The 13,049-nt window shown below is 40.0% G+C and overlaps 1 protein-coding gene across 6 annotated transcripts in view; it reads left to right on the forward strand.

The window, feature by feature from the left end:
• The window catches only part of EVI5 (ecotropic viral integration site 5), a 175,648-nt gene that overhangs the window by 134,297 nt on the left and 28,302 nt on the right, over window positions 1–13,049 (forward strand). For all 6 annotated transcript variants that reach the window (XM_013003877.3, XM_030886090.2, XM_045292124.1 and 3 more), the window contains one exon: window positions 6,477–6,572. In XM_013003877.3, the coding sequence (XP_012859331.1) occupies window positions 6,477–6,572 (96 nt within the window). The remainder of the gene's footprint in view (window positions 1–6,476; window positions 6,573–13,049) is intronic.

Raw genomic sequence — 13,049 nt, forward strand, 5'->3', positions numbered from 1 at the left:
TGGGGAAGGAGATAAACAGGTGAATGAATCTACTTAAGATTATTAATAAACCGTCCATGAGGTTGAACACCAGATTCACTGCACTTAGTAAAACACCTCTAGATCACCTTTCTGTGTTAGAGAACATAGCTTTTTAAATTTCATCAGCCTGTTATTAAAGGAAAAATAGGTTAGTGAATTGGACTCAATAGTTCTCTTAGTTATTGCCATATTTTCTCACAGGAGTTGATGCTTTTCAGAATTATGTTGCTAGTACTTGAATCTTTGTTTTTCCTCTCTCCCCTTTAGAATAATTGAAGAATAAATGTCTAAAGAACATTTAGGCGTGGAGTCTTCTCAGGCTCCAACATCTTATTTAGTTCCTCATCATGCATTTCTAAACTGTAAAATATATATTTTCTGTTTGAGAGGTGGGTTAACCAAGAAAGGAATTTTATTTCAAAATTGAACTCACCTCTCTCGACAGGGAACTGACCAGCTGAAATTAACATAAAAATAATATGAAGTGAAACTGATAGCAGAATTGAAAGAAATTAATTTATGGAGCTTGACAGTTTTCCTCTATTTTGTTCTAAAATACAGTCACTGTGACGATGTAGAGTCCATCTGTAAATAAGTGTGTGAGGCTTGGTCATTTACCACACCTATCGCTGTGGAGGCAGTTGAGAAGTATTTATCTTTATTAGCTACAAAATAGTACTAAGTAAATGCTGTGAGATTAGGCTTGCAAAATATTATTTGAGATCCTTAGGAAATAGGGTAAAAATTATTTCATAATTGGCATGTAAGTAGAATTTTGAATTTGTGTGTTAAAACATTTCTTTTTAAAGGTGTAGCTTTCCAAGTACACAGATTTTCAAGCCCTGTTCTCTGTGATTTAGAATTCAGTAGGTCAGTAGTGGGATCCCATAATTGATAAAGTTACCAAACTCCCTTCTTTAGCTACCTTTGAGAATAACTGTTTTGAGCCTTTCCTGGTTTGTGCTGTTTATATTATTGTATTTATTTACATGGCATTTTAAAAAATTAGGTTGTTTTTGTTATAGATAACAGAAAGCCATGTTCAAATTGGCTTAAATAATAGAGGGGGAGTGTTGATTTGTTCCCTTGTTGGTAGGTACTGTGGAGTCAGTCCCGACCCACGGTCCCCCTATGTACAATAGAAAGAAACACCATCCAGTCCTGTGCCATCCTCACAGTGAAGCTTGTCTGAGCCCATTGCTGCAGTGACGACGTCAGTGCACTTTGTCAGGGACCTCCTCCATTTTGCTGCCCCTCTACCAAGTATGATGTCCTTCTCCAGAGACTGCTCTTTCCTGATAACATGCCGAAAGTGTGTGAGATGAAGTCTCACCATGCTTGCATACTGGCTGTACTTCTTCCAAGTGCAATTATCGATGTCTGTAACCGAAACGTCCTGTAAATGAGATACTACCACTCACCTGGTTCTGAAGGCTCAGCCCTGCTGCCATTTTCCTTGTCAGAAGGTTTACCCCATGGCAGAAATGAGAAGCTATATGCTATAGTGAATGTCCACCGGATTTCTGAGCGAGAGACTGTTGGAACAACAGTTGGGGTTACTATGTTTGGCTTGTTGTTGTTCCTGTGCTGTTAGGTGCTGTCGGGTCTGTTCACTCTGAGCAGCCCTGTGTATAGCAGACAAGGCATGAGTCGCACTTGCACCATCCTCACAACTCTATGCTTGAGTGTATTATTGTCACCGCTGTCAGTCCATCTCATTGAAGGCCTTCGTCTTTTTTGCTGACCCTCTACTTTCATGGCCTTTTCTAGGAAATCCTTGCTAATAGCGTGTCCAATGTAAGTTGCGCCATCCTCACTGGGTGTACAGTACATCTTCTAAGACAGAGTTCTGGCAATCCATGGCATTATTCACCAACGCTATAATTCAAACACATCAGTTCTTTTTCAGCATTCTTTGTTCATCCAGCTTTCACGTGCATCTGAGGTTTTCTTATGCAATGGGAAATGCCAGAGTTTTGTGAACATTTTAAAGCGGTCTTTTGTAGCAGATTTGCGTAATGGAGTATGTCATTGGTTGGCCAGTCTTTGGAAAAGAACGTTACTAGACTTGGTAAAATGGAGGGCCGGTGAAAAAGAGGATCACCACTACGATTGACGTAGTGGCTGCACCAGGGAGCTCACACACAACCATTGTGAATACGGCAAGGGTTCCATTCTGCTGTACTTACGGTCAAGATGAGTCCAAGCTGACTGATGACCCTAACAATAGTAATCCATCATTTGATTTCTTGGCCACCCTTTCCATGAGCATTGACTGGATTCATGTAAAATGAAATCCTCAATTTCAGTCTTTTTGTTTACTCTGATGGTACTTACTGATCCACTGTCAGGGGTTTTTTGTTTTGTTTTGATGACATGATTTTTTTAATGATATGTTTTTATATGTAGTAAATCCCAAAGACTCAACAACAACAACCAGAAAATGTAGGAAACAATCAAGATATTCTGCAGTGTAGCAGGATACAAGATTAACATATACAAAAATCAATCAAATTTTATTATAATGAAAATAGCTCTGAAGAAGAAATCAAGAAAATAATACCATTTACAATAGCCACACAAAAAATGACATACATAACAATAAATATAACCAGAGAAACAAAAGATTTTACAGAGATTTTGTTCTCTTTATGTTGACTTTTTCCATTGACATTTTCCACAAATACTGTTGAATTGATTCCTGTATAATCCACCTAGCTAGGTCTACATGTATAGTTGCCATTTATATTGTTGAAAAATATATATTTGCAACAAATTAATTTTTTTTTAACTTTACTGCCATTGAGTCAATTCTGACCCGTGGAGACCCTCCCTGTAGGACAGAGTAAAACTGCCCCTCTGGGTCTCTGAGACTGTATTTTACAAGAGTACAGTAGCCCCATCTTTTCCCATGGGAAGACTGGTGGTTTTAAACCACTGACCTTGTGGTTAGCAGCTCAATGCATAACCCACTCCGCCACCAGAGCTCCTTTGCAATGAATTGGTGTTACAAAATTGTATTGTCTATCTCTGGTGGTATTTCTATCATCAAGGGCATATTGTCCAATTACTGATTCTTCTTTGATGAGCTTGGACTCACCAGTTATGGACAACTACTCACTGCCGTCGAGTCAGTTCTGATCCATTGTAACCGTACACGTAGAACTGCTTCTCTGGGTTTCCGAGACCAATTTTTTTTTTCTTTTTTAACATTTTATTAGGGGCTCACACAACTGTTATCCCAATCCATACACACATCAATTGTGTAAAGCACATTTGTACATCGTTTCTCAAAACATTTTCTCTCCATTTAAACCCCCGACATTAGGTCCTCATTTTTCCCCTCCCTCCCCGCTCCCCCCTCCCACATGAGCCCTTGATAGTTTATAAATGGGTATTTTGTCATATCTTGCCCTGTCCGACGTCTCCCTTCATCCACTTTTCGGTTGTCTGTCCCCCAGGGAGGAGGTCATACACAGTTCCATGTAATCGGTTCCCTCTTTCCTACCCATTCTCCCTTTACCCTCCCTGTTTTGCCACTCACACCACTGGTCCTATAGGGCTCATCCGTCCTGGATTCCCTGTATTTTCAGTTCCTATCTGTACCAGTGTACCTCCTCTGGTCTAGCCAGTCTTGCAAGATAGAATTCGAATCATGGTAGTGGGAGCGGGGAGGAAACCTTTAGGAACTAGAGGAAGATTGTATTTCTCATCATTGTTACATCGCACCCTGACTGGCTCATCTCCTCCCTGAGACCCCTCTGCAAGGGGATCTCCAGTGGCGCGAGACCAATTTTTTACACGAGTAGAAAACCTCATCTTTTTCTCCTGTGAAAATGGATGGTGATTAACAAACAGTACATAACCCACTGCACCACTGGGTTCCCATGACGAGACTCAGAGAAAGGATCATTCCAGTTCTTTAGACAGTACATAATGGTGGAAAGAAACGAAATGGAATAGATATTGAACTAACAACCACAAAATCTATTACAAAATAGCGTAGGTGTAAATTTTAGTTCAGATTGCCTCAAATCATGTACTGTATGCATGAAGTCCTAATGTTTGTTTCAGTCATGCTATTTCTCATGCTGCCAATAAAATGTATAGACAGTGCTATTTCTAGAACAGTAGTTGAATTTAGTTCATTTGTTTTTATCTAGTGTGAATTGGATGACGGTTTACAGAACAGATCCGTTTTCCATTCATAGTTGATGCACATTTTATCTTATGTCCTGATGGCAATCCCAGTGTGACATTACTTAGGGTGCTTCCTCCTGTGTCACCTCTTTCCGTTCTTCCCTTTTCATCTCAAATGACTGATTACTGAAAGGTAAAAAGTTAGATGTTGTTTCTTTGAAAAGTTAGATTTTAAATGAAAAATCACTAACTAACCTTTTGGAAATTGTATCTCTTCACCTGTGTCAGTAAATATGGGTACAAGCACTGTGAACCAGAGCTTGCATTTTGAGCTGATGCAAGGAAGAAAGGAATGAATTGTTTTTGTGTATGGCTTTTTCCCCCTAATATATAGCAACAAATATTTCCACCACCTCCAATCACAATGAACACTTTTGTGTATTTTTGCTTGGTCTACTGCTCACTACAATATTCATGCATTCATCCCTCTAGCCACCTTACTTTATTTATATGCATTTCAAAATAAATTACAGACACTGTTGTCACCTAACCACTTCAACATACATAATATCATCTAAATTTACTGATGACTCTTTGATTAAATACTCATGCATATACAAAGCAATAGGCATTTTTGTGAGTCCGCCTGTTAGAGACATAATAATGATAATTGGTAAAATTCAAAGATAGAATCTATAGTGAATTATATACTTAGATCTCTTACAAATGTTATTTTATGCTCCTAATACACATTTCATTTATCATCTGACAGAATGTATCCATCTGACATCTGTTCAGTGAAATTTCAGAATCCTGGAATTGTTAATATACTGGATTCCTTTTCTTTACATTAGCTGATGACCTAATTAGTTTTACCTAGGAAACCATTTAACTGGCCATCAGTTGCTGTTATCATCTGGACCAGGGGTCCTCAAACTTTTTAAACAGGGGGCCAATTCACTGTCTCTCAGACCCGTTGGAAGGCCGGACTATAGTTTTTATTAAAAAAAACCTATGAACAAATTCCTGTGCACACTGCACCTATCTTATTTTGATGTAAATAAACAAACAGGGCCAAAACACACGCGGTGGGGCCAATAAATGTCCCCAGCAGGCCATAGTTTGAGGATGCCTGAATTCTAGACCGAAAGAAAATACAGATTCTAGTAAATTTATTCATGTAGCTGACATTTTCTGACCTGCTAATCAGAAACAACCATGTGGACAGCACTTGAAAATAGAGCGTTGGAAGAATACTTATTTAAAACTTAGACATCAGATAAACGATGCCTCAGACTAATGTATGTCAGAAGAAAGCAAGGAGAGCATTAAAGTGGTAAATATATGATAGTCGTGGACCACCGGTCATTGGCACCCTCAGAGCAAAAGGCCCAACCAGACCAGCGACCACCAGCCCATGACCATGGACTGCTTTCACTGCTTCTGCTCACATCCAGGTGTTTTAAGTCCAAGGGAGTATGTCAGCTCCTGAAATCTGCTACAGGCGAGCTTGAGGTAAAAAGCCTAGTTCTCCTAGGGAAGTTTCCACATCAGATCCTTTTGCTGGGACCTTTGGAGGATGTTATGCACCCCAAAAGGGTAGAGTTAATAAAGGGATTATATTGGTTCATGCAAATTAAAAATCAGGAAGACTTCAGAGAAAGTTTGACTAGATAACTGTTTGATTCTGCTCTTAAAACTAAAAGTTTTAAAAATAAAATGGTTTATACTTAAATATTAGCTTATTGCTAAAGTCATAAAGGTGCCTTTTAGATCAAAGCTTAACATTTGAAGCATCAACATGTGACTGCCTAATTACAAATAATCTGGATGCATTTAACAAAACCGATTTCTGCTTTTTAATTATTTACTTAAAAAGTTCACATGTGTTTGCAGGTGGTACCAAAAAAATCAGCCCCTCCTTTCCTAATCTACATTCTGGAAAGTGATCCCAACACTGTCCTCTACCTGTCCTTAGAATTAGGAGCACCTTTTAATCACTATCCAAGAAGTCTCAGCTGTTTTCCTTTTTAAGTGATTTGAAGAACCCCTCCCGCTCCCCTCCCTTCTCTTCCACAAACAAAAAGCAGACAGGCGTTGACTCTTGAGGCCTTGCTGAGGGCTACCCTCAAAATAATGGACTGGCTGAGTTGGATAGGAGCTTTCACGTGTTAGGGTAATGTTTTCACTGTAGATCCTTTCAGTTGCTGGATTTCTAAGTGTCCCTCAAAGTTACATGCTATGTATCTGTTGTAAACAACTCTCCTTAAACCTTATTGACATTCTTTTTTCTTTGTTCTATTGTCACAAACCAGAAAGAAGAAGGAAAGTTTCAAGGACAGCTTAACAAGTCTGACTCTAACCAGTACATTAGGGAACTGAAAGATCAGATAGCAGAGCTGAATCATGAGGTAAGTGATAAATTCTGATCTTCACGTATTTCTCTCTTCCTTCCTCTGTAGTGTAACACGTTATTGCTGCTTGTAAGACTCTTTGATGCCAAGTATCTTCCGTGAATGTGGTATTTTAAGTAATAATATTCTGAAAGGAAGATTGTCTTCTTTATTATAAGTGTTTGTTTTTTCTGTGCCAGTATTGAGCATTTGTTTTCCTTAAACCTCTCATTCATAACCTGAAAGGTTCACATAATATTTGCCTGCCAAATATTTGTTTTATTGTGGTTTGAAAACTCTTGTTTTCCTAGATGTCAAAACTACATCCATTAAATGAGAATTTTCCTTTTCTTAGAGACTGGATTCTTGGTTTTACCGTTGTGGGTAGAGGGAAGTCTTTCATCGTCTTTTTCTCCTCGTGGTAGCATTACTGAGATTGCAAAAAAGGATACTTGCCTAATATCAGTTAAGAGATTTCTTAGTATCTTAACATTTTCAAACTGGCACTGCCGTGAATCTGTGAGTCAACTCATGAAATTTTCAGATAGTTAGTCCTAGATGGGGTCATTTAAATGATTTGAACTAAGGTCTTTTTAATAGACATATTTTGTCTATTAAAAATTATTCTAGGTCCATTTCCTGGTTCCCTATTATTTTCTAATGATGATTGCCTGGCTAAAAATGAATGATAGAACATTTTCCTTATTATGAATTATTTATAAAATAATCATTGTTCACAGTGATAAGATTTGAGAGGGTAAGCTAAACTTTGTGTAAAAGGAGAAAACGCTCGTGGTGACCACCGAACTACTTGAAATCTCAAGGGACAAGTTAGGACATTGCCCTTTCCTGGTATTACATCCTTCAGTTCCCTTCAGTTAAAAGTATTTGGTTAAAGGTTTTTGGGCAATACCTCCTGGAGGTAATAAAACCACGTTTAAGATGAATCCTTTTTGTTAATGTTTGTTTCGCTCTTTCTTCAGAAATCTTAGATTCAATTTAGGTGGATCTGAAATTTTTCGGATCACTTCTGTAAATGATAGTTTTCAGCCAGGGCAACAGTTGAGGGATTCCATATATTGTATAATTTTTACTTATTTGTATGTATCTTTTACAATCTGTTTGATCCAATAGCCATGTTTTTATTTTTAAATTATAAATAGTATACTCTAGAAATTCTTTTTCTTTTGAGACTCTTAAGAATTATTCCTTGTGTTCAAAAGGTGTTTCCAACGTGTATATGGGTTAACTATATCTCTAAAACTTGTCTAAAATCAGCCAGCAAACATTGATTCTGCCTGTCACCCGCCTTGTCTATAAATAAGACACTCTCCTCATAAAATCTGTCAAAAAATAGTTCTTATGAAGTTTTACTTTAAGGTCAGTTGTTCATCTATGACCTTTAAAGGCAAGTTCTTATCTCATACATACATGAAAAGAAAATAAACAGGCTAGCGTGTTAAAATAAGGAGCTCATTCATAGCGATGTTATTGGACAGGGCAGAACTGTGGGTTTCGGAGACTGACTATGGGAGTAGAATGCCTTATCCTTCTCTTAGAGCAGCGGTCCTCAACCTGTGGGTCTCCACCCCTTTGGGGGTCGAACGACCCTTTCACAGGGGTCTCCTGATTTATAAAAGTAGCAAAATTAAAGTTATGAAGTAGTAACAAAAATGATTTTATGGTTGGGGGGGTCACCACAGCATGAGGAACTGTATTGAAGGGTCCCGGCATCAGGAAGGTTGAGAACCACTGTGTCTTAGAGAGGCTGGTGGTTCTCACACTGCTGACCTTGTGGTTAGCCACCCAACACATAACCACTCTGCCACCAGGACTGGGTAAAATAAGGAACTCGACTGTGCAAATTTCAGACTAGAACAGTGTGATGAGGTTTATGCTGAGATGCCAGTTGTACAGCACAGGGTAGGCCCGGGGCAGCAGTCAGAAAGCATAGGAAGGAAGTGAGGTAAGTACATTGTGCTGAGAGCAGAGCAAGGGGTCAGTGGTGATGAGCTGGGGTTCAGATACAATACAGAGGTGGGCCAGATTTGACTAAAGGCTTATTATGATCAAGTATTGCGAAATACGGTGGACTGGGTAGAGCCAGGCTATGGTAAACCTTCACAGTGATGAGAAATTAAACTTACTGGGTAATAAAGTTTGGTTTGGAGATTTGCTTTCCGAGCAGATTGTGTTTGCCTGTTTCAGAGTTTTATCACTAAAGGGAAGGTCATTGAAAGCAGGTGAAAGTTTAAACCAAGATGTTATTTTCAGTAAATCGGCTTCTTAAGAGGTTAAAACAAGGTAGAGATTTTTGTTCTGACATTTCATTCCTGTGTTACACCATTTACCTGTGAGCTAGAATTTACCAGAACATTTGACTTTCAACTTAAAAATTGATTTTGACCTATTAATAATTGTATTTGAGTGTGTGACTGTTAATCGTTGTTTTGTTAGCTCATTCTTATACTTACCTAAATGCTGAAGGAAATGGTGAGACAGCTTTTCAGATTCATCTTTCTGAAGACAGCACTTTGTACAAGTTTTAACAACTGTTGACCCCGTAGCATCATGTGTATGAACTAGCAAAGAGGATTAAACAAGCTGTTTTTAGTGAATGGCTGAGTATACTGGTTAGGAAAAAAAATAATGGTTGTTATATTGAATATTCATTGCCTACCACACATTGTGTCAGATACTTTATTTATCATTACTAACCCTCCTAACAGTCCCACATGAAAGTGGTATTGTTCTCAGTTGCAAAGGTGCAGAACTGCGACCCACGATGATTTAATGAGTTACTGGCTCAGGGTTGTACAAGTAGTAAAAGTAGAGCTGGGATTGGATCCAGTGCGTCCTCCTCTTTGGTGTTTGTTGTTGTTGTTTTGTGTTTCTTACATAGATAGTAGATTAGAAAGCATGTTACTCATTTACAAGATCTTTGTGAGTGACAGTGTTGCAGCTGTGCCGCTTCTCTGTGGCACGTGAATCTGCATCCAGTAAGTGGATTCTGCAATTGGCAGCGTGCAGGAACCCTGTGAGCATTGCAGATAGGGATTTGTCTTCCCACTGCTGTTGCGGTCCATCTTAGTGCCGCCTCTCACTCCAGACCCCTGCAATTTCGATCCCTACCACCTATCTAATTTTATCTCTAATTTTACTTCCTTCCCTCAGACAGTTTTTCATCTGGAGTGGCACGGTTAGGTGAGCCTTGGACTGTTAACTGCAAGGACAGCAGTTCAGACCCACCAGCACTCCACCAAGAGAATGCTGGGACTCCTTAAAGATTTACAGCCTTGGAAACCCTATTTAGGGACACTTTGGGTTGGCTTTTTAGAACCTCTGACCAGAACATAACAGAAGCCATTGTGGAATTCTTGATGCCCCAGTCCTGGCAAAGCTGTAATTGAATCTTCCCCCATTTCCCACATCAGCACCCATGATATATTTAGGAAATTACTGTCTTCAGTTCAAGTGCTTTCCTTACCTGCCTTCCCATCGTCCATCATCCAAGCAGTCTCCTGGGCTGAGAACCGAAGATAAAGAAGATTGTAGCACAGATCCCACCTTTTTTTTTTTAATCGTTTTATTAGGGGCTCATACAACTCTTATCACAATCCATACACACATCAATTGTGTAAAGCACATTTGTACATTCATTGCCCTCATCATTCTCAAAACATTTCCTCTCCACTTAAGCCCCCGGCATTAGGTCCTCATTTTTCCCCTCCCTCCCCGCTTCCCCCTCCCTCATGAGCCCTCAATAACCCATAAATTGTTATTTTGTCATATCTTGTCCTGTCCGACGTCTCCCTTCACCCACTTTTCGGTTGTCCGTCCCCCAGGGAGGAGGTCACATATAGTTCCTTGTAATCAGTTCCCTCTTTCCTACCCACTCTCCCTCTACCCTCCCTGTATCTCCACTCACACCACTGGTCCTGTAGGGCTCATCCGCCCTGGATTCCCTGGATTTCCAGTTCCTTTATGTATCAGTGTACATCCTCTGGTCTAGCCAGACTTGCAAGGTAGAATTCGTGTCATGATCGTGGGAGCGGGGAGGAAACATTTAGGAACTAGAGGAAAGCTTTTTTTTTTCATCGTTGTTACATCGCACCCTGACTGGCTCGTCTCCTCCCCAAAACCCCTCTGCAAGGGGCAGATCCCACCTTCATGGAGCTCACATGCTAACAGTAGAGGTAGGCATACAAATGTGCTACAAAAGGTATACCGTTCATTTAACAGCTATGTGCCAGACACTCTACAGTGCCACCAAATCGATGCCAACTCATAGTGACCCTACAGGACAGGGCACAATTTCCCCTGTGAGTTTCCAAGACTGTAACCCTTTACAGGAGGGGAAAGTCCCATCTTTCTCCCACAGAGCAGATGGTGGTTTTGAACTCCTGACCTTGCAATTAGAAGCCCAACTTATAACCACTGTACTACCAAGGCTCCTTTCTCTACTGCTGTACTTAACATTATTTCTTTACTCTTCACATTAGGCTCTATGAAGTAGCTGGCATCCTTTTACACTGATATTTTATGCTGTATATATCAGTGTATATATTATCAGTGTATATATATTTACACTGATAAAGACTGAAGTTCTGAGAGACTAAATAACTTCTTACAGTCTCCCCCTAGTCACTGGTAGAGGTGAGATTTTAGTTCAGGCTACATGACTCCAAGCCTGGGGACTTAATCGCCATACCAACATATAGGGGCTATATGTTGTTGTTATTGTTGGACTCATAGCAACGACATGTAAACAGGACACCACACTTCCGGGCCTTGCGTCATCTTCATCACGGTCGCCGTGTTTGAGCTATTGTTGCCCCTGTGTCGGTCCATCTCACTGAGGGTCTTCCTCTTTTTTGGCTCTCTGCAGACCATGCATGTTTTGCAAAATGAAAAAAAATGCTTACCACAAAAGTGTCTATATATTTGCCATAAGTAAGCTGCTCTAAAGTTTTCAGCAAGCAGTACATAGAGGGAAGTATGTGTCTTTACTTCAGCATCTCAGGGGTGTCTGAGATAAAACAGGAGCCCTGGCGGCTTAGTGGGCTAAGTATTGGGGTGCTACATGAAAAGTCATTAGTTCAGCTATCAGCTGCTTCACTGGAGAAAGATGAGGTGGTCTGTTTCCGTGAAGAGATGCAGCCTCAGAAACTACGTGGGACAGCTCTACTCTGTTCCATAGGGTGGCTGTCAGGCAGATTCAGCTGGGCAGCGGGGACTTGTTCGGTTTTTCTCTCTTAGTCTGTGATGAAACTGAGGGCCGTGGTTGTCCCGTGGGAGAACTCTTGCTTGTCTCTTAACTCCTGCCTTCTATTCCTGGCCGCGCACCCCAGGCTCAGCCACCCCTGTCTGTCAGTGGTAGTTTTCATGTTGCTAACCTGGTTTCAGTAGAACTTTCAGACTAAGATGGTCTAAGAAGAAAGGCCTGGTAGTCTACTTGTGAAAATCATACGATGAAAACTCATGGATGATGGTGGTCTGACCTCCCGCTAACTGATCCTGGGCATGTGCACTGTTTGGTTGCATGGTCCACAGGGTCACCGTGAGCCAGAGGCCGACTAGAAGGCAGCTAGCAGCACCAGTGTGGTGAAGATAGCACAGGTGGCCCGGAGAGCCACCACTATTCCTAATAATACTAAGACCAAACTGAGTTTTTTCATTGAGACTTTATAAAGTAGACATCGTAATATGATGTCACCAGCTATAGCTTCACATCCTATAAAAGAGTTGATTAAAAATCATAAAAATTGAGCAGTAGAAAAGAAAAAAACGTGTGCATAAAAGTGTACTATCTGCATTCATTCAGAAAGTGAGCCAGTTGACTAGTCTAACTGTAGCTCGGGAAGTGATAACTAAGTACTGCAACTAGTAGCAGGCCCAGGAAATAGAGCCCAGAGGCCCATTCAGACCCTCTCTCAACCACTGTCAGCCCCTTCTCCCCAAAGATAACGTGATCTTGACTTCCAACCCAGTGCTTTAAGTGTTGTGAACTTTGAATGTCCTTTTGTAATATGTATCCTTTTGTTACTTCAGCTAAATAGACAATTAGGAGTTTGACTAAAGAAATGGAAATCTAAACAAAGCCCTTACTGAAGTTGACTTAGAAGATGTTTATATGTACCCTACACTTTAAAATTCTGATGACTCTGTTTATGTATACTTGAGCTATGGATTTAGTTAAATATCTACCCAAATATATATTTTTATTTATTTATTTTAATCATTTTATTGGGGGCTTGTAAACTCTTATCACAATCCATACATACATCCATTGTGTCAAGCACATTTGTACATTTGTTGCCATCATCACTCTCAAAATATTTGCTTTCTACTTAAGCCCATGGTATTAGCTCCTCATTTTTCTCTTCCCTGCCACCCCCTCCCTCATAAACCCTTGATAATTCATAAATTATTATTTTTTTCATATCTTACACTATCCGACATCTCCCTTCACCCACTTTCCTGTTGTCCATCCCC

This window comes from Echinops telfairi, unplaced genomic scaffold (assembly GCF_000313985.2).
Source record: "Echinops telfairi isolate 266 unplaced genomic scaffold, ASM31398v2 ScPeMD7_443;HRSCAF=831, whole genome shotgun sequence".
Classification (NCBI taxonomy): domain Eukaryota; kingdom Metazoa; phylum Chordata; class Mammalia; order Afrosoricida; family Tenrecidae; genus Echinops; species Echinops telfairi.